Genomic DNA, 27,330 nt, shown 5'->3' with positions numbered 1-27,330 from the left:
TGATCTTCTCACTCTACAGTGTTGTTTGGTGCACCAAAGTGAAGGCATTTATTCTCTAGGTGCATAGTTGCAGCACAAAAGATAGCTGAAACAGATACTAACTTACAGTAGTGGACATACCTGCAGTAAGGGAGAGTATTTCATTGTGTATACAGTTCTCAAGGCAATCATGCCTCCCACTGCACTGACAAATTCAGCTATGCAGTGCCGACATGTAATGTATAACTGATATTAAAATGTATTTTTTTAGGCATTAAAACTAGTTAATTAATATATTTAACCAATCAGTTTATTGGTATGATTAATGTATTTAACCAATCAGTTAATTGGTATGATTAACATATTTAACCAATCAGTTAATTGGTATGATTAATATATTTAACCAATCATTTAATTGGTATGATTAATATATTTAACCAATCAGTTAATTGGTTTGATTAATATATTTAACCAACCAGTTAATTGATATGATTAATATATTTAACCAATCAGTTAATTGGTGTGATTAATATATTTAATGTTCATTGTTTCTATGAAATCGAAAACTATATATTTTTTTAAAATTATTTTTTATAATTTTACACAATAAAATAAAAATTCACCAATTTTCAGTTCCATGGTTCCAATTTTCAGTTCTGTGGTTCCAATTTTCAGCTTCAGATCCATTTAAATAATGACTTACTTTTAAATTTTCTTTTTATTTTATCCACCAGTCCCTATGAATTTTGAAAAGTCCTTTACATGGTTTACACTAACAAAGATTTTGTAGTCAGTTGTGGTTGATAGATGGAATAGAATAAATTTCTCAATTTGTCAAAGCATAGAATGTTGATTTCATTATAAGTTACATTTTTTCAGCCACTCATGCAGTAGTTAGAGTCAATAATTTTAAACCACATTATTGTTTGGTGCCTATTACCTCAAATTCTATTGATTTTCAGGGAGATGAAAGGGGACTGCTTAAGTGGAATGGTCCTGGCAGGGACACAAAGCTGTGATAATGATGAAGAAAGTGCTATTTTAGAATTTCACAGGCATGCTGATCATCCCAGGTAAAGGAAGTGTTTGCAATTGATACAATAAAAACACTGAATCAGTTTAAATGTCATAAATGTAAAAGAAATTCAGAACTGTGAATTCTTTAGGACAAATACTTTCATATTCTATTCATTTGATTAACTTGGGTATTGTTACATAAAAGGAATCTTTTCTCTGCCTCCATGATAGCTACAGGTGTTATCTACAACCATTCATCTCATCCTGTCCTGTCTGCCAAAAAAGTAATTTCAACTCGAGAACTTTTGAAAAACTTAATTGATTGAATCAACTGTGGTATAGGCTTTAAATTAAGAAACTTAGACCAAGTTTAACTGTAACTGTTTGACAGCAAAATTATATTGGCTTATGGCCAGGGATTTTATAAAAGTCAGCATGCCCTTTAAAATTTAACTTGCCCTTGGGAAATCTGAGTTTGCCCCAAACATAATACCCAACATGAGAATAAAACAAGATTTAAAAAAATGGAATATTTGAAGGAAATTGGTTTATCTAATTGAACTTTTTTTTTATTTTATCATTCCTGGCACCTTAAAACAATATGCTGATAAGTAAAGTTATGAAAAATATATACATAAATAATGCATGCAGACGGATTAGTAGATGAAGAAGGATATGGATGCAGAGTCAGCTTACCCTGGGTAAATCCCAACATTAGCGCTGGAAACTTACCCTGGTTAAATCCCAACATTAGCGCTGGAAACTTACCCTGGGTAAATCCCAACATTAGCGCTGGAAACTTACCCTATGTAAATCCCAACATTAGCGCTGGAAACTTCATCAAGTTTTCTTTCTTTGCCTAGATGAGACAGCAGATTCATCTCATGAACTACATCAGCAAAAATGAAAGCTAGCATGTTTGTAATGATTTATTTAGACTCACAACTGAAGGATTTTTTAACATTTAGTTTATCCATTTACTAAACAATTATCATCTAGACCCCTTGAAGTCAGCAACATGCATCAAAATGCCTGACAAGTCAACTTTTCAAATTGAGAACGCTTATTTTTATCCATTTGTTTGACAGACAGTAAGTGTGTTTTGACTCCTATGATTATCAGTAAACAATAGATCATAAACACTGCTCGTGTTTGCTGTATTTTTGGTAAATCTATCACACTTTGAACAAAATCATTTTGGTGGTTAATCATTAGGGACAAGTGCCTTTTATTTCCAAAAAACACCTGTTGAAGAAATCTTATGAGTTGTATTAATAACAGTTCACACCCTACTCAGCTTAGAATCATCTATGTGCATCATAATTAATTTTTGTCATGTTGATTGCGTAGGCTGGCAAACTCATGAACTGCAAAAGTCTAGGCTAGGACCTGACAACCAGCGAATCACAGATACATACAAATATTATGATTAAAATGTAACTGATGAGTTAAAATATAAATATTTATTCTTTATTTGTCAAATATTCGCATTATCACTGCTGTTGAAAGAAACTGTGAACTAACCTTGACTCTGATTATAAGATGGAAATGACATGATAGATGACAGAAACTGGCCTGGTATGTGATAGAAGATTGTTGAACAAGCAAACACTAAATAAAGGTGATATATATACTATAGTCAGATTGCAGGGTATAAACCTTGCACTTGTTTTTTCTTGCCTGTTGCAAGTACCTTGTGAACTTGAGTTTGCATGAGCTGAGTTTGAGTTAGTTCCATGAGTCATTGATTGAGTTTGTATATCCATTCTTATAGCCCACTTCGATTAAGCACTTTACCCTTCAATTTCAGCTCAATAACATCTGATGGACTTTGTGGATTTGAAACCAAATTTGATAGAGTGTTGTGCCTATGATACCAAGTTCAGGGGACACTGTCATCCATCATCCTAATATGGGGGACACCCAACATCACCCTAATATGGGGGACACCCAACATCATCCTAATATGGGGGACACCCAACATTTGAAAGGGATGTAGTAAAATAGATAGTTCTTAATACACTAGTGGTGCAAACAAAATTATTCTTATCTGCTTTTACATTTTTTCCACCTTATTTTTTGTCATCTGTACTTTACTTAAAGCTGTAAAAGTTTTTGAAAACTTCTACCAGGTACCCATTGATCCTAATGATTTGTTACCCAGTTACCTGATCAAAGAGAAATTGTATTAAATGTGTACAAATCTGAAGTTAAGTCCACATTTTTTTCATTCACAAGATACTATAAATGTCACTAGGTGATCTCATCTGGTACAAAGTCCAAGAAATCATCGTCATTGTCTGATAAAGTTCTGAAATCTTCCATCATCATCTAGTAAATCGTTGTGGTCTATTAATCATAAATATCAACTGACTCAATTTACTCTGCCTCACTATCATATGCAGATGCTTATTTAGAGACAGAGCTTGAGATTTATAAGTAACACTTTGATTATACAATTTGTGAAATATATTAAAGGTTGCAAATGAACATATGTCATTTGTGTGTTAAGATCAAATAACCACCTTTTGTTCCTTGCCAAGGTACCACACCAGTGGCTCAACCAGAGTTGTCACATGGGCAAACAAGCTATTGGAATAAGGTCAGTTATTAGCTGGAAGAAACAGACCTCAGAGATCAGCTTGCAATCAGCATGCCATTGTCTCATTTTCCTTTTTTACAGTGTAATTGCCCTTGATCAGAGTGCAGTCAGCATGCCATTGTCTCATGATCCTTTTTTACAGTGTTATGGCCCATGATCAGTGTGCAATAGGCATTTTATTGGCTTATGATCCTTTTTTACAGTGTTATGGCCCTTGATCAGAGTACAGTCAGCATGCCATTGGCTCATGATCCTTTTTTACAGTGTTATGGCCCTTGATCAGTGTGCAATAGGCATTTCATTGGCTCATGATCCTTTTTTACAGTGTTATGGCCCTTGATCAGTGTGCAATAGGCATTTCATTGGCTCATGATCCTTTTTTACAGTGTAATGGCCCTTGATCAGAGTGCAATCAGCATGCCATTGTCTCACGATTCTTTTTACAGTGTTATGGCCCTTGATCAGTGTGCAATAGGCATTTCATTGGCTCATGATCCTTTTTTACAGTGTTATGGCCCTTGATCAGAGTGCAGTCAGCATTCCATTGGCTCATGATCCTTTTTTACAGTGTTATGGCCCTTGATCAGAGTGCAATAGGCATACCATTGGTTCACGAACTCTTTACCATTCACATTTTTTGTCTGATTTGAACCAAATTTGCAGAGTAGCAAGGTCTTCAATGAGCTTGATGATGACTAGATTTTAACTTTCTGAATTACGATCCTTGATCATCTGAAAAATAAAGACTGTTTAAATGAGTGTGGTTACCTCCCCATCAAATTATTTCCCCTCTCAAACTCTTCAACGGTATGTAAACACTATAGCATTCCCATTTTTTGTTTAAGTCATATGATTGCTCTCCTCATTAAGCTTGCTGATGACCAGATTTTGATTTTAACTACATTTTAGAGTTATGGCCCTTGACTAAGAATAGATATGCATCTTTTGAATGTTTTGAGCATCTTTCTTTTTTGGGGGCCAAATTTCCAGAAAGGATTTATTGTCAAAATATCTCACCTGAATTTGATGACCCTCAGATTTTGACCAAAATTTACAAAGTTCTGTCCCTTGATTTAATGGCTTATAAAAATCTATACACATTTTCTGGTTTCAATCGTATTAGTTTATGAAGCTTCATATTAGTAAGATCTTAGATGATATCAATTTTAGAAAATATTTTGACCCTGTTTTACTAATTTGCTGCATATGTTTAGCTATCTAAAACACCCAAATTCCAGTGCTTGAACCTTTTATCTACAGGCAGCTGGAAACAATGACATATTCTTGGCATTTCTTGTTATTTATGACTTTTAAGTCATTTCCCTGGAGACAATACATCAAGCATCAGGGTATCTGTAGTATGAATTTTTTTCTGCATGATAACTAATGTTACAATAGTTGCTAGAGACCACTGAAAAATTGTAGAGGCAAGCTATAATAAGTTTTCAGTTTTTACAATATGTTTTTTTTTCTTCAAAACCAGATGAGTTGACAGCTAATGTAGATGAAATACCCCTAAGCTACTTTTTTCCTTTCTTCTGAAGGTACAGTTTTTCACTGCTAGCAGGTGGAATATTACCGGGTGAATCAGTAGTCATCAGCCAGGAAAAGCCCAGCTGGATTGCTGTTAGTACAGGATTTGTACAGGAGATGACTGACACTGCTATTTGTGTCATAGTAGACAGGTGGGTGGAAGCTTGGTATATATGTACCTATTCCCAAATTGAATAAAGATACTGTTGATTTTAAGCTTGTATATAACACATAACAATAAAAAAAATCAATTATATGTGTTGCTTAGACCATTTAAAATCTTTGTTATTTTACCAGTGAAATATCACCCGGTCATCTTACAAGGCAAATTAGTGCGTCTCATTATGATGTCACAATAGGTAACCATGTAATAGAATTTTCTGATACAGTTGTGATATTGAAACCTAATTTATAGATTCTAGTAACTACAGTTGAAAATGCATTAATGATGACTTCTATTAAGCAACCACCTATCTTAAACAACAGACCCTTTATGGGACCCCTTTAACCACATTATTGTAGACCCTTTATGGGACTCCTTTAACCACATTATTATAGAAATAAACAGCAGCCACCAACTTTAAGAGACCACTTTTCTCACTTACCAAAGGTGGATACTTGAGAGAGGTTTTGCTACTATTTTACACACACACGCACACACACACACAAAAACCATCTTTGTATTATGTATCTGCATGTATGTTCTGTATTTAACTGCAGAGATGGACTCAGCCGCCTCGAGAATCTAAAGTTGTCTGTCTTTCGGATTGATAAATATGACATGTTCAACACATCAGGAATTTACTACACTAACCTTTCAAGACTCATGTCAAATGAAAGTCACAGGTAAATTCAGAAAGTTTCTTTGTTTCCAACTTTACCTGTACCTTCTTTTTCTTTTTTTATGTTTAGCCCGTGTTTAGCAAATGGCAAGAAATGGGTACCACTGTTTTGTGGATAACATTGTCATTTTCTTTGTCACCATTAGGAATCAGTGCTAAGTTTTTTTTCTTGTTGTGTACAGTGGATTTATAGCATGGTTCAAATATTGTACAGTTATAGCATGTTTCTTATTGTGCACAGTGACGTTATAACATAGTTTGGTTTAAGTCATGTATAGTGGAGTTACAACAGCATTCTTTATATTGTGTATGGTGGAGTTACAACAGCATTGCTCATGTCATGTACAGTGAAACTATAATATGGTTCAAGTCATGTGCTTTGGAGTTATAACAGGATGTTGTGTACAGTGGAGTTACAGAATGGTTCAAGTCATGCACAGTGGAGTTATAACAGCATGTTTCAAATCATGTACATTGGAGTTATAGCAGCATGTTGTGTACCGTGGAGTTATAGCATGGTTCAAGTCATGTACAGTGGATTTGTAGCACAGTTCATATCATGTACAGTGAAGTCATAACAGTATTGTTTATGTCATGTATCGTGGAGTTATAGCATGGTTGAAGCTGTGTATAGTGGAGTTATTGTATGGTTCAAATTATATGTATTGGAGTTATATCATGGTTCATGTGCGGTGGAGTTATAGCATGGTTCAAGTAATGTACAGTGGAGTTATAGCATGGTTCAAGTAATGTACAGTGGAGTTATAGCATGGTTCAAGTTGTGTACAATGGAGTTGCATCATGGTTCAAGCCATGTACAGTGGAATCATATCCTAGCATGGGTTATTTTGTGTACAATGGAGTTGAATTCCATGGAATCATTGTTGTTGGACCATATCTGATATAATACCTGCACAAATCCTAATAAGCGCATGTCTCACTTTTTAGTCAAAACTTTAATAAAATAGTCAATGGTGAGTGCATGTGTTGTGATCCAAGTATCTGAGGACAGAAGTAGCTGCTAATACCTCTTTAGATCAAAAAGATTTCCTAAGAACCTACAATGTTACATGAGTGGTTTATCTAGATCAAAAAGATTTCCTAAGAACCTACCATGTTGCATGAGTGGTTTATCATTCCATTTAACTTCATGGATTAAATCCATCTCAGGAACATATCTTGCATGTTTGTCTTAGTAGGCATGATAATGCTGGAATCAATATCTGAAGTGAAGAGTTCTCAACACTCACTAAGGAAGTTAACTCTTGTAGTGTGTACATACGCATGATGGACACTGTTTACGAGAGATTCTGTGTGTGCTTATTACAGTGAGTGTTAACCTCTGAAATTTACACACGTCATAACATTTTAAGTGCACAATGTACGTTTCATGTTGAATATAGGTTATGATTTTCTCAAATAATTTATTTATGGTCCTTGGTATTTAGAAAGGTTCTCATCCATGTTTGTGCATGTATTGAAATTACAGAAAATGGAAAATGCCTTTGAAAAGTTCCTAACTTTGCATTGACAGCCCTTATAAAGTCCTTTATTTTTGATAATATTTGAATTATTAATATTAATTGTTTCATTTTTACCTATTTAATTATTATTTTGTGGGAAAATGAGTGTTACCAATTGGTATACTTCATTTTATCCCACATTACATTCATTTGTATCCCTTTGGTATTATCACTTGTCTAATGTCCAGACTGCCATAGTTTTTACTGAAACTTTCTATACTATTGTTTAGGTGTCACTATCAGTAAACCAGTCAGTGCAAATTGCAAATGAAGCATGTTGAATGTTATTTTGCTATCTGCTTTAACAAAGGGCAAATATGTGTTCAATCACAAATGGATCACATATCCCAAATACTCAGAAATTAGAGAGTTCATAGGGGATAATGGGAGTGTGTGCAGATTAATAGATTTGTTGAAAAACAATTGTCAATAAGCCCTTTGGAATCCTGTGAGGCAGATTCTGAGGAAAATTGTATCAGTCAGCTTTAGAATCCTCATCTCCCTCCTGATGCACCTAGTGGATCAAAACTCGTATCAGTCAGCTTTAGAATCCTCATCTCCCTCCTTAAGCACCTAGTGGATCAAAACTCGCATCAGTCAGCTTTAGAATCCTCATCTCCCTCCTGATGCACATAGTGGATCAAAACTCGTATTTGGGCTAGAATCTGCCTTGCAAGTAATCACGGTTAAACATCAGAAAGATTGGTACCATGAAAACTGATCATGCTATGGACACTTCCAACTGTGCTGAATCATTACTCTTTTAAAGCAAATGAATCCATCAAAAAGTGGTTTTTAGCAATGTTTCTTGACTACTCACTTGCACTCTAGTTTTCATACAGAGAGAGGAGAATGGCATATTTGGTGACAGTTGGTATAGCAGAACATATTAGGAATTTTGGATGCAAAATGCAAGGAAAATGGTATTGCTTGATGAATCATTAAGAAGGTAGAGTTTTATATGATGGATGTTTATATCAAATACTGGTAAGAGCCACTTATGGGAAGCTACTGACAGCTTTCTCACATACCCACCTTGGCTGAGCCCAAGTCTTGAACCTTGGTGGACAATTGTGAGATGGCGGTGATTGCTAAAGGTGAGCATTTTAAACCACTTGGCCACCTGGGACTCCCCATATACCATACAGAAAGTGAACTAATGCCAAAAAAGCATGCAGTGTCATTATTCTAACATTAGAGAAATGACAGTAGAAAAAAGAACTGACAGGTAAGGTTGAGCCTCCATCATAATTCTTTTTTTCTTCCCTCCATCTTTCTTTATGTAAATTCTGTTAATAGTTTTGACTTTCACCAGTATTGGTGCACCCTAACATTTTAAGCAAGATGGTATGCAGGGTATGTAAAAATACAGACAGCTTCCAGGAGACTGCTTTTTATAGGACATCTGTCTGATAAAGACATAATCATGCTTGCATTTGGCTGTTTCATATTTAATTTAAATTTTGTTGACCATCTATTGAAGCAAACAAAACTTGAGGAGTCTACTAATACATAAGATGGACATTTCAGGTGACAGAAATGGCATTATTAACATTATCTGTAATAATTTTATTTACAGAGGTACATACTTTATACAAATACCTTTAGCTAGAATTTTGTTCTTTTGGATATTTCAGTCACAAACTGAGAAAATTGATAATTGAGAAAGTAAAACCACAGTTTCTGATGACTCTTTCAAAAAGCAACATAGAGAAAGGTGGGTGATTTCTTTATTATATGTACCTACAATAATTTCTTTTGTGATTCACCTAGTTATCAGATCTTTATATACATACAACTTGAATGTGGAATTTCTAGCAGGAAATCAGATCTTACCAAGATTGAAATGTTCATTTCATGTGTTTTATAGTTGAAGGAAACAGGATGCACACATTCTGTATTTTAGAATAAATATTAACTTCCTTCAAGAAATATAAATACAAATTACATTTTAATTTTACCATATAAATAAGCTCTTTCATGTGAAGAATATTGTAACAATTGTGTGTCGGTTCAAAATCAGAACAATCTATCAGAAAGTACTTCATGGTAAATGGTTCGTTGCAAGAAATGCATTCGGGTGGATCTTCTACCTTTAAGATGTGTTACATAAATATGACCAGGTCTAATTCATGCATTGACTACCACGTCCTTATGGATGGTTCTCTAGTAAGGAGGCCATTCACCTAAAGTTGGTTTGGTATGACCAGGTCTAATTCATGCATTGACTACCACGTCCTTATGGATGGTTCTCTAGTAAGGAGGCCACTCACCTAAAGTTGGTTTGGTATGACCAGGTCTAATTCATGCATTGACTACCACGTCCTTATGGATGGTTCTCTAGTAAGGAGGCCACTCACCTAAAGTTGGTTTGGTATGACCAGGTCTAATTCATGCATTGACTACCATGTCCTTATGGATGGTTCTCTAGTAAGGAGGCCACTCACCTAAAGTTGGTTTGGTATGACCAGGTCTAATTCATGCATTGACTACCACGTCCTTATGGATGATTCTCTAGTAAGGAGGCCACTCACCTAAAGTTGGTTTGATCATGTATAGCTTGTTATTGACAACACGATTCATTGATGCCTGACACTTGCTACCAATAAATAATGATTTTTTTTATATGCCAGGTTTAAAATCAGTATATGGAGATAATTGTTGAGATATTTTGGCATCATTCTATTCTTCATTACCTTTAACATTGACATGACTGTTTTGCCTCTGAAAGAAAAATTCATCTTTATTTCAGTAAAGCCCATTCTGAAGCCACTTAACAAGCCTCAGAAGACAGCCATTTTGAAGGTAACAATGCCCTCTTAATACCATGTTTAACTGACATACCATATATAATCAGTAAGTCAAATCCATCCATCCAGACATTACATATAAACTCAGTAAGTCAAATCCATCCATCCAGACATTACATATATACTCAGTAAGTCAAATCCATCCATCCAGACATTACACATATGCTCAGTAAGTCAAATCCATCCATCCAGACATTACATATAAACTCAGTAAGTCAAATCCATCCATCCAGACGTTACATATATGCTCAGTAAGTCAAATCCATCCATCCAGACATTACATATATACTCAGTAAGTCAAATCCATCCATCCAGACATTACATACATACTCAGTAAGTCAAATCCATCCATCCAGACATTACATATAAACTCAGTAAGTCAAATCCATCCTTCCAGACATTACATATATACTCAGTAAGTCAAATCCGTCCATCCAGACATTACATATATACTCAGTAAGTCAAGTCCATTCATCCAGACATTACATATAACTCAGTAAGTCAAATCCATTCATCCAGACATTACATATAAACTCAGTAAGTCAAATCCATCCATCCAGACATTACATATATACTCAGTAAGTCAAATCCATCCATCCAGACATTACATATATACTCAGTAAGTCAAATCCATCCATCCAGACATTACATATAAACTCAGTAAGTCAAATCCATCCATCCAGACATTACATATATACTCAGTAAGTCAAATCCATTCATCCAGACATTACATATAAACTCAGTAAGTCAAATCCATCCATCCAGACATTACCTATATACTCAGTAAGTCAAATCCATTCATCCAGACATTACATATGAACTCAGTAAGTCAAATCCATTCATCCAGACATTACATATAAACTCAGTAAGTCAAATCCATCCATCCAGACATTACATATATACTCAGTAAGTCAAATCCATTCATCCAGACATTACATATAAACTCAGTAAGTCAAATCCATCCATCCAGACATTACATATATACTCAGTAAGTCAAATCCATCCATCCAGACATTACATATATACTCAGTAAGTCAAATCCATTCATCCAGACATTACATATAAACTCAGTAAGTCAAATCCATCCATCCAGACATTACATATATACTCAGTAAGTCAAATCCATCCATCCAGACATTACATATATACTCAGTAAGTCAAATCCATCCATCCAGACATTACATATATACTCAGTAAGTCAAATCCATCCCTCCAGACATTACATATAAACTCAGTAAGTGAAATCCATCCATCCAGACATTACATATATACTCAGTAAGTCAAATCCATCCATCCAGACATTACATATATACTCAGTAAGTCAAATCCATCCATCCAGACATTACATATAAACTCAGTAAGTCAAATCCATCCATCCAGACATTACATATATACTCAGTAAGTCAAATCCATCCATCCAGACATTACATATAAACTCAGTAAGTCAAATCCATCCATCCAGACATTACATATAAACTCAGTAAGTCAAATCCATCCATCCAGACATTACATATATACTCAGTAAGTCAAATCCATCCATGCAGACATTACATATATACTCAGTAAGTCAAATCCATCCATCCAGACATTACATATAAACTCAGTAAGTCAAATCCATCCATCCAGACATTACATATATACTCAGTAAGTCAAATCCATCCATCCAGACATTACATATATACTCAGTAAGTCAAATCCATCCATCCAGACATTACATATAAACTCAGTAAGTCAAATCCATCCATTCAGACATTACATATATACTCAGTAAGTCAAATCCATCCATCCAGACATTACATATATACTCAGTAAGTCAAATCCATCCATTCAGACATTACATATATACTCAGTAAGTCAAATCCATCCATCCAGACATTACCTATATACTCATTAAGTCAAATCCATTCATCCAGACATTACATATAAACTCAGTAAGTCAAATCCATCCATCCAGACATTACATATATACTCAGTAAGTCAAATCCATCCATCCAGACATTACATATATACTCAGTAAGTCAAATCCATCCATCCAGACATTACATATAAACTCAGTAAGTCAAATCCATCCATCCAGACATTACATATAAACTCAGTAAGTCAAATCCATCCATCCAGACATTACATATATACTCAGTAAGTCAAATCCATCCATCCAGACATTACATATATACTCAGTAAGTCAAATCCATCCATCCAGACATTACATATATACTCAGTAAGTCAAATCCATCCATCCAGACATTACATATAAACTCAGTAAGTCAAATCCATCCATCCAGACATTACATATAAACTCAGTAAGTCAAATCCATCCATCCAGACATTACATATAAACTCAGTAAGTAAAATCCATCCATCCAGACATTACATATATACTCAGTAAGTCAAATCCATTCATCCAGACATTACATATAAACTCAGTAAGTCAAATCCATCCATCCAGACATTACCTATATACTCAGTAAGTCAAATCCATTCATCCAGATATTACATATGAACTCAGTAAGTCAAATCCATTCATCCAGACATTACATATAAACTCAGTAAGTCAAATCCATCCATCCAGACATTACATATATACTCAGTAAGTCAAATCCATTCATCCAGACATTACATATAAACTCAGTAAGTCAAATCCATCCATCCAGACATTACATATATACTCAGTAAGTCAAATCCATTCATCCAGACATTACATATATACTCAGTAAGTCAAATCCATTCATCCAGACATTACATATAAACTCAGTAAGTCAAATCCATCCATCCAGACATTACATATATACTCAGTAAGTCAAATCCATTCATCCAGACATTACATATAAACTCAGTAAGTCAAATCCATCCATCCAGACATTACATATAAACTCATTAAGTCAAATCCATCCATTCAGACATTACATATAAACTCAGTAAGTCAAATCCATCCATCCAGACATTACATATATACTCAGTAAGTCAAATCCATCCATCCAGACATTACATATATACTCAGTAAGTCAAATCCATTCATCCAGACATTACCTATATACTCATTAAGTCAAATCCATTCATCCAGACATTACATATAAACTCAGTAAGTCAAATCCATCCATCCAGACATTACATATATACTCAGTAAGTCAAATCCATCCATCCAGACATTACATATAAACTCAGTAAGTCAAATCCATCCATCCAGACATTACATATATACTCAGTAAGTCAAATCCATTCATCCAGACATTACATATATACTCAGTAAGTCAAATCCATCCATCCAGACATTACATATATACTCAGTACGTCAAATCCATTCATCCAGACATTACATATATACTCAGTAAGTCAAATCCATTCATCCAGACATTACATATAAACTCAATAAGTCAAATCCATCCATCCAGACATTACATATAAACTCAGTAAGTCAAATCCATTCATCCAGACATTACATATAAACTCAGTAAGTCAAATCCATCCATCCAGACATTACATATATACTCAGTAAGTCAAATCCATCCATCCATCCGGACATTACATATATACTCAGTAAGTCAAATCCATCCATCCAGACATTACATATAAACTCAGTAAGTCAAATCCATCCATCCAGACATTACATATATACTCAGTAAGTCAAATCCATCCATCCAGACATTACATATATACTCAGTAAGTCAAATCCATCCATCCAGACATTACATATAAACTCAGTAAGTCAAATCCATCCATTCAGACATTACATATATACTCAGTAAGTCAAATCCATCCATCCAGACATTACATATATACTCAGTAAGTCAAGTCCATCCATTCAGACATTACATATATACTCAGTAAGTCAAATCCATCCATCCAGACATTACATATATACTCAGTAAGTCAAATCCATCCATCCAGATCTGCTTTGCCTATGCTTTATTAGCAGTATTCAGTGGAACAAACAAAATTGATCTGCCAGCACATTGTGCAGTGGCAGATGAAGGTCTCTGTTATTTACAGTTGGACTTGAATTATACAGGAGTGTAAATGGTAAGATTAATTAATACAAAAGAATTGCAGTAACTTGATTTGCTGTCCAAAATTCTGCCCAGTCACACTACTGTATGCAATGTGGGCCTTTTTACATAAACTGTTTTTTGTTTTGTTATTTTTAAATACAAATGAATGTTGATTGAAAGCTATTCATTACAGTGTGCTTTGAACAACTGTCCCATTTAACAAAGAGTACTGCAACAATGATTTCATAAAGAACTGTCCCATTTAACAAAGAGTACTGCAACAATGATTTCATAAAGAACTGTCCCATTTAACAAAGAGTACTGCAACAATGATTTCATAAAGAACTGTCTCAAGGAAAAAAGCACATGTGCAGCAGAAATGCCTGTGCTCTGTCACACAAATGAAAAATAACTCAAAGAAAGCATTACAAAGGGAGACTACTGACATTCATAAAGGAAGCATCAGAGAAAATACTCTATGCTATAGACCATTCAACAGCTTGATGAAGGCCATTGGTCAGATGCCTGATTCATTTTTACAAGAAGTAAAAAGAAACGCCCATTACTGTTACAATGAATGTAACAACACTTTGCATGTGTTGGCAAGAGTGGAAGTGATCTATGACCAAGAGTGAACAGTTTGCGATTTTGATTAGTATATTTTCTTGTTGAAACATACTGAAGGAAGCACAGAAAATTGAGATACACTTTATAAATATATTTATTTGTAAGCACATCTTGGTAAGGTGAAAAAATCTATGCATGATGAAATCAGACTGATGTACAAGCATTGCATGTTTATGCTAATCTACTAAAGCTATCATTACCAAACTAATGGACTTGAGGAAAGGATGGAGTATCTAGTCAGGCAATTTGGTGATAACAGATCTTAATCATCCTTAACATCCCCCTCAGTAAATTACAGCCTTTTTCATGTTATGGATCCTGTAAGGTTGGTTTAATTTGGATTTGTATTGCTACTTGTTTACTTGACTTCATTTTAGATCTTGGCTGATGAGAACCAAGTATAATGTGATAGCATACAAGTATAATGTGATAGCATACAAGTATAATGTGATAGCATACAAGTATAATGTGATAGCATATAAGTATAATGTGATAGCATACAAGTATAATGTGATAGCAAACAAGTATAATGTGATAGCATATAAGTATAATGTGATAGCATATAAGTTTCATGTGATAGCATATAAGTATAATGTGATAGCATATACATATAATGTGATAGCATACAAGTATAATGTGATAGCATACAAGTATAATGTGATAGCATACAAGTTTCATGTGATAGCATGTAAGTATAATGTGATAGCATATACATATAATGTGATAGCATACAAGTATAATGTGATAGCATATAAGTATGATGTGATAGCATGTTATTAAATATCATGTTATGGCTTTGTGTTTAATAAAATATCACATTATGACACAGCTTTGTGGTTTATTTACATATCCGGTTATAACACAATCTTGCTTATAGCATATCCCTTTATAACACAGCCATTTTTATAACATCCCATTATGATAACTTTGCTTATGACATACCCAGTATAAGACAGTTTTGCTTTTAACATACCCTATTATAACAGCTTTGCTTAGAAAATATCACACTGTGAGTCTTACTTGTAACGTAACCCACTATAATACAGTCTTACTTGTAACACACTGTTAGAACACAGACTTGTTGTAACATACCCCTTTATAGCAGAGCCATGTATTATAACACAGTTTTGCATATAATATACCCCATTATGATACAGCCATCAATTATAATATACCTCCTCAAAGCACTGCTTTGCATATAGCATATACTAGCAGCACTCTTACTTGTTGCTCAGCATTAAGAGGTCATTGCTTGGACTGGTCGGCCAGGTGTCAGGATAATGTGACTGGGTGGGATATGATGCTACATATCTGTAGCATGATGCCCCAGTGCTAGATATTACTATAAACTGCCACACTGCAGACATTGTAGCAATATGACTGAAAAAGTGTTAAAGCTAGGTAAAAATTCCAAAGATCTCACATACACACACATATACACATGCACACACATATACACACACACATAGAGCATACTTTAATATTCAGTGGCCCCATTTACAAAACAGTATGCTTTATGGCTTGTATAAACCATATTTGAATAGCAGTATTACATGCTACTATTGCATTGCTTTCATTTTGCAGGATTCCTAATCCCCAGACTTTTTCCAATTAGTATCAGAGGGTCAGAGTTGAAAAGAATGTGATCCAAGTCTGACTTCTTAGTCACACCCAACATATGGAATACCTTTCTCTTTTTACTTACACTTGTGCACATTATGTCACAGGGTGTCCATATATGCATTCATAGGAAGGCACCATAGGACACACACACACACCTACCTATTATGCATTTGTTGTACACATATGCATGAATGTCCTGTTTGTGTTCTCTGAACAGATCACTTTGTAGAAAGTCACCACATGTACAGAAAGAAGGACTGTATTGCAGATATTTTGAGTTTCAGAAACCATTATCTTGCTTACTTAAGCATAGATGGGATCTTTTGGGGGGTTCTTTGGCATTGTCAAAACCCCCTTATGAACATTTGAGTGAAATTTTATTCAAGAACCTTACCCATAAGATTGTTTTCCTGAAGCATCAGCAAAAAATGAGTGTGCTTCATACTTTGTCATTGAAAAGGGTTTACGGTTCAATGGTAATTTTGATTTGGTTTCTTTTCTTTGCTAACCTGGATTTCTGGTTAAGAATCAGCTAACTTCAGTAGCTTCAGTTCCTATTTAGATGCCATGTCTCAGTTTTATGTTATCTAATGTAATTTTCAGGTAATGCACACTAAGAATCTAGTGTTATCATAATGATGTCATAATACTGATGATGTCAACACTTATTTGAGAGATGGTAATAATGTCATAATACTGATGATGTCAACACTTATTTGAGAGATGGTAATAATGTCATAATACTGATGATGTCAATACTTGTTTGAGGGATGGTAATAATGTCATAATATTGATGATGTCAATATTTGCTTGAGGGATGTAATGATGTCATAATATTGATGATGTCAATACTTGCTTGAGGGATGGTAATGATATCATAATATTGATGATGTCAATACATGCTTGAGGGATGGAATCTGAATGTACCTGATAAATGTAAACATCAGTGGTGTGCAGACTTTACTGTATTTTCCCTAAACTTGTATTTGCAACTTCTGAATGTTGATACAGCCTGGGCAGCATGAGACTAAGTATATGTCCTACACCGGCCCAGGTGGCAATAGTTGTTTAGTAAAAGGATTGCTTGTGATTATACTTCAATCTGCATGGGCATTAGAAAAAGCTGAAGAACTCGAAACAGCTCATTCAGATAATAAAATAATTATAAAGAAGTGCAAAATTTGGTCTAATATGTTTTAATCTAACTTTTTTTTAGTTCAGTAGTAGTTTATGTACTTGTTTCATTCTTTCATTCTTTTTGTCACATCATTTTGTATCTCTTGTCAGGTCCTGATGAGTAAAGATTATGTATTGATCAAGGGTTATCCAGGAACAGGTAAACTTTCACACACATTTAGATAGATTAATGTGAACTCTTTGAAGATTCTTTAGTATCAGAATCTTATTTTAAATGGAACAAATGTGGGCAAGGATAGAGAGGTAGGTTGGTAGATAGATCAATGGATGGGATATCAACAGACAGACAAACATACGTAATTTATTTTGTGCATCCTATTGCATTTCTTTGTGTAGTTTGGTAGATATATAGATTCATATACCTTTTCCTTTTACTGTATGAATGTATCTATATCCGTATATTAATATAATTGCTAGCTAACTAGATTTATGCACATATAATACACAAAATATGTCCCTTAACACTTTTACCAGTAAATTGCTAAGAGAACAGTATGCATGAACCAGTTAATTAAAACACTGACTCTTTTATCCTTTTAATTTTTAAGATGTAATTCAAAAGCATTTCTTATTTTTTTAAAAATTAATATTTATGCTCCAAAAATCAAGCTTCTACAATAATATTTATTAAAATTTGTTTTATATTTTTTTCTCAGGCAAGACATCAACAATAGTTTCATTGGTTAAAGCTCTGTACACTTTGGGTTTGTCTGTGCTTCTTACAAGTTACACACACTCTGCGGTGGACAACATCCTGCTCAAACTTCTCAAGGTAATTTATAGCATACAGCTAATAGATCTGTATATTATCATACCAACAGACTGTATATGGTCATACTAGTAGACTGTATATGGTCATGCCAGTAGACTGTAGATGGTCATACCGGTAGACTGTATATGGTCATACCAGTAGACTGTATATGGTCATACTGGTAGATTGTGTATGGTCATGCCAATAGACTGTATATGGTCATACTGGTAGACTATATATGGTCATGCCAGTAGACTGTATATGATCATAATGGTAGACTGTATATGGTCATACCAGTAGACTGTATATGGTCATACTGGTAGACTGTATATAGTCATACTGGTAGACTAAAAGGTCATACCAGTAGACTGTATATAGTCATACTGGTAGACTGTATGTGCTCATAACAGTAGACTGTATATGATCGTACTATTAGACTGTATATGGTCATAACTGCAGGCTGTATATGGTCATACCAGTTGACTGCACAGTTTAATTTAAGTATACTGCTTAATGATTTTATACATTAAATTTATGTTAGCACAAGATTTTGAATTTTTTAAGAAAATGTTTAGTTAATGGAACATACTGCTGTTACACCTCTATGGTCTTAAAATAAGTATCAGAAAAGAGCAAAAACCAACAAGATTTATAAAATTAAACAGATAGTTCATTTCCCTAAAATACAAATGAAAATTTAAAATAACAGTATTGTGAATTAAATGCCAGATAGTCTTAAAAGTTCTATCACAAATCCAAAAGTATTAAGTATTCTGAATGAATTCCAGTGGTATTCTGAGTGAATTTAAATCTTGAAAGTGCTGTTGTACCAATAGCCTGAAATATTGCTGATCTGCTAACAGTCTTGATGTATCACAATAATATAATCCAAAATGTCTCTAAATGAATCCACAATACCGTATTTACCATAAATTAATTTTGATAGTAATTTTTTTGTGCAACGTATGTTCTGGGACACATCGTTTTTTTTAGTCGTAAGATGTGGGACACCTTTCAAATCATTCTAAAATTACATGTCAGAAAATGCACTCTAACTAAAAAAATTTTGTAAGGAAATATAAAACTGTGTACTTGATAAAACTCTTGTAATCCACTGCAGCAACATTTCATCAACACAATCTTTCTCCTGCACACGTACGATCCATTCCATGAATATATTTGTAGCATTCTCATAAAATTATCGTTCTAGGCAACACATCACCTGAAGCAGAAACTGCAAGGACTAAAGTCAGATTGTTTCAAATCTGCACCAGTCATGATAACTCTCACACTTTTGACATCCATCTTATTGTCAGTCCATCCAGGAATGAGATCAAAGTACACTAGAAATTCATTCATGTTAATGATCATATTTTTGGTGAAATCGTCTATTTCTCTTCTGGCCTTTAATAATTTTATTTTGTCCAAATCTTCTGGGCGACACTTGGTCTTATCCATGCACAAAGCACAATATTGGGTCACTTTAAAAATTGTTCCATTGTTTCAATTTTATTTTCAAAATTCCAGTGAATACTGGTGAAAGTGAACCAGAGTTAGTTTCCATATCTTGGCTATCTTTGTATATTGAAAACCCCCAAAAATGTAAAAATCAGCACACTTAAAAGAATTCAAAGTTGGCTTTGCAATAAAATTCCCTTTGTATTGATATCCTTTAAAAAAGAAAAGAAAATCTGGCTTCAAAGTATCCTTAGTTGGCTTCTGAGGTCAGCTTGTTTTGTAATAAAAATAACCTTTGTCTTTGATGTCTTGTTAGCAAGTTCAAAGAATGAGTTTACTGCTCACTACCACTTGTGTTTTTCACCACCGAGGCTTCTATGTGCTTGGCATCTGATACAAACAGGCATTAATGTCTACATGTAAATAGCATACAAAGCAATGACTTGCTTTAATGATACTATGTAACCCATGCTAACAAAAAGATTGTCACTTGTACTCAAGTGAATGTAGTTTCAAATAATGATTTTTATTTGTGAGATACTGTGATCCAGTAGACCTGGATATAATCCAATATTGGTTATTTTGCACCTAATACCATCTCATGTTGTCTTCAAGGTATTGGTTGATTTTCCCTCTCATTTGTGAAATCATCTGCTTCTCTTCTGGCCTTTATGAATTCATCAAATGATTTTATTTTCTCCAAATCTTCTGGGCACCGCTGGGTCATTGATGCCTGTGTACAGAGCACTATATTGCTCCATTGTTTCAATTTATTTTCAAAATTCTGGTGAAAAGGAACCAAAGTTAGCTTCTATATATCGGCTGTCTTTGTACATTGATACCCCCCCAACAAAAAAATGTAAAAATCAGCACACTTAAAAGAATTCAAAGTTGGCTTCCAAGGTTGGCTTGCTTGGCAAAAAAATAACCTTTGTGTTAATATCCTTTAAGAAAAAGGAATAAAAACAGCTTCAGAGTATTCAAAGTCAGCTTCCGAGGCCAGCTTGCTTTGTAATTAAAATAACCTGTCTTTTATACTCTGTCAGTAAGTTCAAAGAATGAGTTTACTGCTCGCTGCCAGTTTTGTTTGTTCACCACCCGGGCTTCTATGTGCTTGGCATCTGTAGTTATTATTAATACAAATGGGTATTGATGTCTGCAGGTAAATAATATACACAGCATTATCTTGCTTTAATAATACTTTTGTAACCCATGCTAGTGAAAAGATTGTCACTTGCACTCAAGTGAATGTGTTTTCAAACAATGATTTTTATGTGCAAGATACTGTCATCCAGTAGACCTGGATATAATTCATTCTTGGTTATTTTGCACCTGACACCATGTTATGCATGAATGCCGAAGATATCAGTTGATTATTTCCTTCTCATTTGTAATTTTGTTGGATTCAGTTTTCAGTCGGGTAGCATATTCAAACCTTTGAGGACAACCAAACACAATTTGTTTCTAAATATTCATATCAATGAACTATGTATTGTCTGCTGTAGGACATAAGCAATACACGCTACAGTATGGAAGCCTACTCTACATATAGAGTTTGTGGATACATTTTATTCTTTAGCATTCATGATGAAGAAAAAGGAATAAATGACAACAATACAAGGTTAGTTTCTTTGTTATTATTATTAACTAAGCATTTTGTTTATCTATTTTATTGCAACATGTGGGGGGGGGCACAAATTCAATACAAATTTATTTCACTGTAAGTTCTGGGACAGGAACAAAATAATTATTTTATCATGTCCCAATATATACAGGAATCACAAAATAATGATTTAGTCCAAAGTATTATTGAGCATTTTGTAATTCCAGTGAATAATTTAAATAAATCATCTGAAATTTTAACTAAAAATAACTAAATTGGATTCATCTAAAGACATATGTTAAGATAGGATTGAATAATTCTTAAGTAATCAACATTTATATAAAAAGCTAAGACAAAACAACAGAATCAGGATGAGGGTATTATCCCACCAAATTTATTAAAAGCTTGATTCTGGAACATTCTTAATATCTAAAACGAACTTGACCTTTTAACTCAACATCTGTACCATCAAGTAATAATCATCTTAAATATAATCTAAAATTGTATAAAAATCCAAAGATGTGAGTAGTCAGGTTGACCCTAAAAACAATTACTGACCAAAGTCATTCACGTTGTATTGATATACATAACATATAATTTATGGAGAAAGGTCAACACTCAGTACAAATTAAATATACACAACACTGCTTAAAAATGTTTAAAGCACTGTTCAGTCATGTTCAGATTGTTAAAAATTATGTACATGTATATTTAGTAAATACATGTACATTGTAGTGCTCAAACTAGTGTCCAATATATTATACAACTGCTCTGTACTTAGCATATTAGTTAAACTATTTTAAGGTAACACTTAGCAGTCTGCGATAGTTCATTTGGTAATGTGACTCTTACATTGTATGATCTGCTATTAATGAGGCTTTATTAATCTTTTATTTAACTGAATAATACAACTACAAAGACTTTATCAAGTAAATGTTTTATTGATTTATTAAACGTCTTATTTAATGAAATGTATTTCCAAATTAACCTATTCTTACATTGTTTACTTTTTTTATAAAGCTTTGTCATTTCTGTCATGTGTATTAGCTTATGCAGTACTCCCTTATTGTAATGCTGTTTGTCAGTTATAGAGCATACTTCCTTATAATGAAACACCTTATAATGAGGTACATGATAAATATAATTTTTCTACTGGATCCATGACCACACTGCAGTTTGGCTTTTCTGTACATGTAAGGTTTCTGTCACCATAATTGGCACAAATGCAATTTGAATTCAGCCAATTTACAAAAATAAATACTATAAGTCTTATGGTTTGAACAGCAGTTGTCACCAAAACATTCTGTTCTTAATACTATTAATTCTAGACACACAGAATACTAGCCCTGTGTTCATGACTCATGGTATGTCGGCCCATTTTGCGCATGTCCTTGATAGATGTAATGTGTATGCATCAGGCTATGGAAATAGAATACATTACATTGGACTCTTTCCATCAGCATTTCAACAGGCTATGGAAATAGAATACATTACATTGGACTCTCCATCAGCATTTCAACAGGCTATGGAAATAGAATACATTACATTGGACTCTTTCCATCAGCATTTCAACAGGCTATGGAAATAGAATACATTACATTGGACTCTTTCCATCAGCATTTCAACAGGCTATGGAAATAGAATACATTACATTGGACTCTTTCCATCAGCATTTCAACAGGCTATGGAAATAGAATACATTACATTGGACTCTTTCCATCAGCATTTCAACAGGCCATGGAAATAGAATACATTACATTGGACTCTTTCCATCAGCATTTCAACAGGCTATGGAAATAGAATACATTACATTGGACACTTTCCATCAGCATTTCAACAGGCCATGGAAATAGAATACATTACATTGGACTCTTTCCATCAGCATTTCAACAGGCTATGGAAATAGAATACATTACATTGGACTCTTTCCATCAGCATTTCAACAGGCTATGGAAATAGAATACATTACATTGGACTCTTTCCATCAGCATTTCAACAGGCCATGGAAATAGAATACATTACATTGGACTCTTTCCATCAGCATTTCAACAGGCCATGGAAATAGAATACATTACATTGGACTCTTTCCATCAGCATTTCAACAGGCTATGGAAATAGAATACATTACATTGGACTCTTTCCATCAGCATTTCAACAGGCTATGGAAATAGAATACATTACATTGGACTCTTTCCATCAGCATTTCAACAGGCTATGGAAATAGAATACATTACATTGGACACTTTCCATCAGCATTTCAACAGACCATGGAAATAGAATACATTACATTGGACTCTTTCCATCAGCATTTCAACAGGCTATGGAAATAGAATACATTACATTGGACTCTTTCCATCAGCATTTCAACAGGCTATGGAAATAGAATACATTACATTGGACTCTTTCCATAAGCATTTCAACAGGCTATGGAAATAGAATACATTACATTGGACTCTTTCCATCAGCATTTCAACAGAGAATCTAGGTCAGATTTACAGTTTAGTTTTAGAAAATTCAATGTAACAATGCCATTAAATGGCAAGAGATATTAAGGGAACTAAACCAATTTTTTTTTAAATAATGAAAGTTCAACGTTTTTTAAATTGAATAAGTGATTTAGTTGAAGGGAAACAACATTGAATAGGATGTCATGTGTTTAAATTGCCTTGGTTAAGGAAAATGAAAATTACTGAAAAGTTTTTAAACAGACTATATGCCTGGGAATTTCTTGACAATCTTGCTTGAGCAGCAAGTTGATAAATTTGGTTAGCAAATGATAAAGTAGGTACGGGACAAGTTCTTGAAAAATTAGAAACTTGAATTAAGATGCAGTATTGTTCCAAGTTAATTTTTTCTGTCTTTTAAATAATGTATTTATTTGCTTGATTCTGTAAAAAATAAATATTAAATAGTTTTTTCTGGGTTAAAGTTCAATAAGGTCTAGGGGTGGGTCTTCATGTTGTCATTTAGAAATCTCATTTCCATAAACATTTAGAATAGAAATTTGGGATATTTAAGTATGCCTTATGAATATTACTTACCTAAATGATAGGACAATAGTTCTTTCTTGATACAAATTGGATTTTCAACCAGAAACAAGTGATCCCGTGTTTACAGAAATGGCATATCATTTTACAGAATAGTACAATGTGCAGAATATGTTGACATGGTGGTATAACAAGAACTGTATTATAATGAAGGGCCCTATCATGACGAAGAGCTGTAAGGATTGTTATTCTCAAGATTGTGTCAGTTATACACACAACATTCCCTCATTATAATGCTGTCATTGGGAGCCAAGGACTATACTTTCTTATAATGAGACCACCTTGTAATGAAGTACATGATACATATAATCTAACTACTACTCAATGAAAAGTGATCTGTGTCCATACCCACCTTATAATAGAAACAATGTTATAACGAAGGGCATTATAGTGAGTATTTTTGTTGTAGTTGTTGTTGTAGGGTTTAATGCCATTTTTCAGCACACGATAGGCTATACATGGCAGCTAGTATTAATGATGGAGGAAGAACCCGGGAAATCCCCGGAAAGAACCACCGACCCTCAAGAAGCTACTGGCAAGCTTTCTCACATACCCACATTAGCCGAATCCAAGACTCGAACCCACGCAGACAGAGGTGAGATGGCAGTGATCCACTCAGGGCCCCCATTATAGTGAGGAAATGCCATGTGTGTGTATATGTGTATATATGTGTGTGTGTGTGTGTGTGTGTGTATATATATATATATATATATATATATATATATATATATATATATATATATATATATATATATATATATATATATATATACTTTTTTACAGCAACTTTATCATTGTCATCAACAGTTTTAAGATTTTCAAATTAAACTTGTTAAAAGTCATATAATCAATCTTGAATATAAGGAACTAATTGGAACTTTCAGAAATAGTTCAGTTTCCCCTGGTTTTTTTTTTTCCTTTGCTAGAAAATTTGTGTTTTTGTATAGATTGTACAACACCTTAAAAAAAAAGAGAACATATTTTGAAACACTCGCAGTGAATTGTATTAAAAAATTAGCCCATTGTTCTTATATAATATCAATAGTTTTCATGTAATAATAGTGGACTCCATTTTATTTGTCAGTGACAAAATGCACCTTGAACTAGTTGATTAATGAACTAATACAGAACTCTTGATCAGCTAATGATTCATTATTTATATGGCTACCTGTTTGAGGGATGTATTATTTACCATTATTTGTTGTTTCAGAATTCTTTATTCTCACATGAAGCTTATCATGAATAAGAAAAAAAAATTTTGAATTTCGAAAAAGTGTTCATTACGTCAGTAAATGTTTTGTTCCTAAGTTCATTAAAATCCAGATTAACTGTATTACTAACCTGTTTGCATGTAAGGCAAAAACTCCCTTGGATGCTATTAATTATGTGTTATATTACAAAAATGATGAATCAATAAATCAAATTATTTTTAGGACAATGTGAAATTTGTTCGCCTTGGACGCACATCTAGGATTCACCCAGACATCCAACCATTTTCAGTTGATCAAATGACAAGAGGGATAACCACAACAGCAGAACTGCAACAGTTTTTCGATTCACAGGTATTAGTCATGTTTCCAAATATATCACTGCAGGAAGAAAGGTTTTAGCTCAAGGTCATCTCAACACTGGTACATCACCTTTGTGCATTAATATGCAAGCATGTTTACTTTATTCTACCTAATATCAATTATCACAGATTTAAGTCAAATCAAAAACAAGCTATAAACAACCAGATTATAATGCAGTTCAGATGCACTTCATTGTAATGTTTTCAGTACATTGTGACAGCTGACATGTGTCACATTCGAACATCATCAGTTCTGTATTCCATCTCTACATGTTAACTCATTAACCCCTGGTACCATGTTTACATAGCAGGAGGTGGCAGCCTACTGCCAAGTTCTGTAGCGTCAAGGTCATGTATGATACACTAGAGTGGGTGGTATTATAGAAAGGTAGACAGATGTAGCTCTACAATGATACCAAATAATCTGGAAGTTCTAGTTGAACTACAAAATACAGAGGGAAAAACCTAATTTTTTGGACCCAATTTTTTCCCACTCAGAATTTGCCCATGGTCTGATTTTGTGTCAAGATTTTAGACTTTTTGGCCTCAGATCTAAGGCAGACTGGTCTGAACTGCACACAGACAGATGAACCTTTGCAAAAAGTAGGATAAAATGGGCATTTATGATTTGGAATAAAGAATGGTCTCGATACGAAAATGATGGGTCCATTAAGAAAAAGAAGAAAAAAACTCTAACTTTTACCCTTCTGCTCATGCGCAAGCAGAGTAGCCAATGAAAAAATGATGTTTCTAACACAACTAGGCAGTAAGTTAATGGGAAATCACTTGGAAATTGATGCATTAGGATGTATTCAGAGATAGCCCACAAAATGTGTTTCCTACTCGCATTTCAGGCGAAAATGACAAAAACCTGTAGGAGTTAATGGGTTAAGAAATCCTGATATTTATCTCCTACATTTTTATGTAAATTTCTTTATATTCTGCACTAAAGAAAAAGATTGCAGAAAATGCAACATCAGTTAAGTGTGATGCAGTTATGAAAGCATACTGTAGTCTCCAATTGATATATTTTTACAACCATTCTTATGGCAGTTGTGTTATCCTTCTAACAGGAGGTAACCCAGTGTGTGCAGTATGAGGCATGTGTGGCACATGAATTTGGGATAATACACTTGGTACCAGTTATTTTTGAGGTATGTGA

The 27,330-nt window shown here is 33.9% G+C and overlaps 1 protein-coding gene across 1 annotated transcript in view; it reads left to right on the top strand.

The window, feature by feature from the left end:
• LOC149777581 (DNA replication ATP-dependent helicase/nuclease DNA2-like) overlaps positions 1–27,330 on the top strand; it is a 99,534-nt gene that overhangs the window by 51,849 nt on the left and 20,355 nt on the right. Inside the window, exons 16-23 of the mRNA XM_089941409.1 lie at positions 942–1,052; positions 5,143–5,283; positions 5,852–5,977; positions 9,134–9,213; positions 10,249–10,301; positions 17,830–17,878; positions 18,396–18,511; positions 26,032–26,160. Coding sequence (XP_089797535.1) covers positions 942–1,052; positions 5,143–5,283; positions 5,852–5,977; positions 9,134–9,213; positions 10,249–10,301; positions 17,830–17,878; positions 18,396–18,511; positions 26,032–26,160 — 805 coding nt within the window. The remainder of the gene's footprint in view (positions 1–941; positions 1,053–5,142; positions 5,284–5,851; positions 5,978–9,133; positions 9,214–10,248; positions 10,302–17,829; positions 17,879–18,395; positions 18,512–26,031; positions 26,161–27,330) is intronic.

This window comes from Sinohyriopsis cumingii, chromosome 18 (assembly GCF_028554795.1).
Source record: "Sinohyriopsis cumingii isolate HCF-2022 chromosome 18, ASM2855479v2, whole genome shotgun sequence".
Lineage (NCBI taxonomy): Eukaryota > Metazoa > Mollusca > Bivalvia > Unionida > Unionidae > Sinohyriopsis > Sinohyriopsis cumingii.
This window is presented reverse-complemented; position numbering and strand designations above follow the sequence as displayed.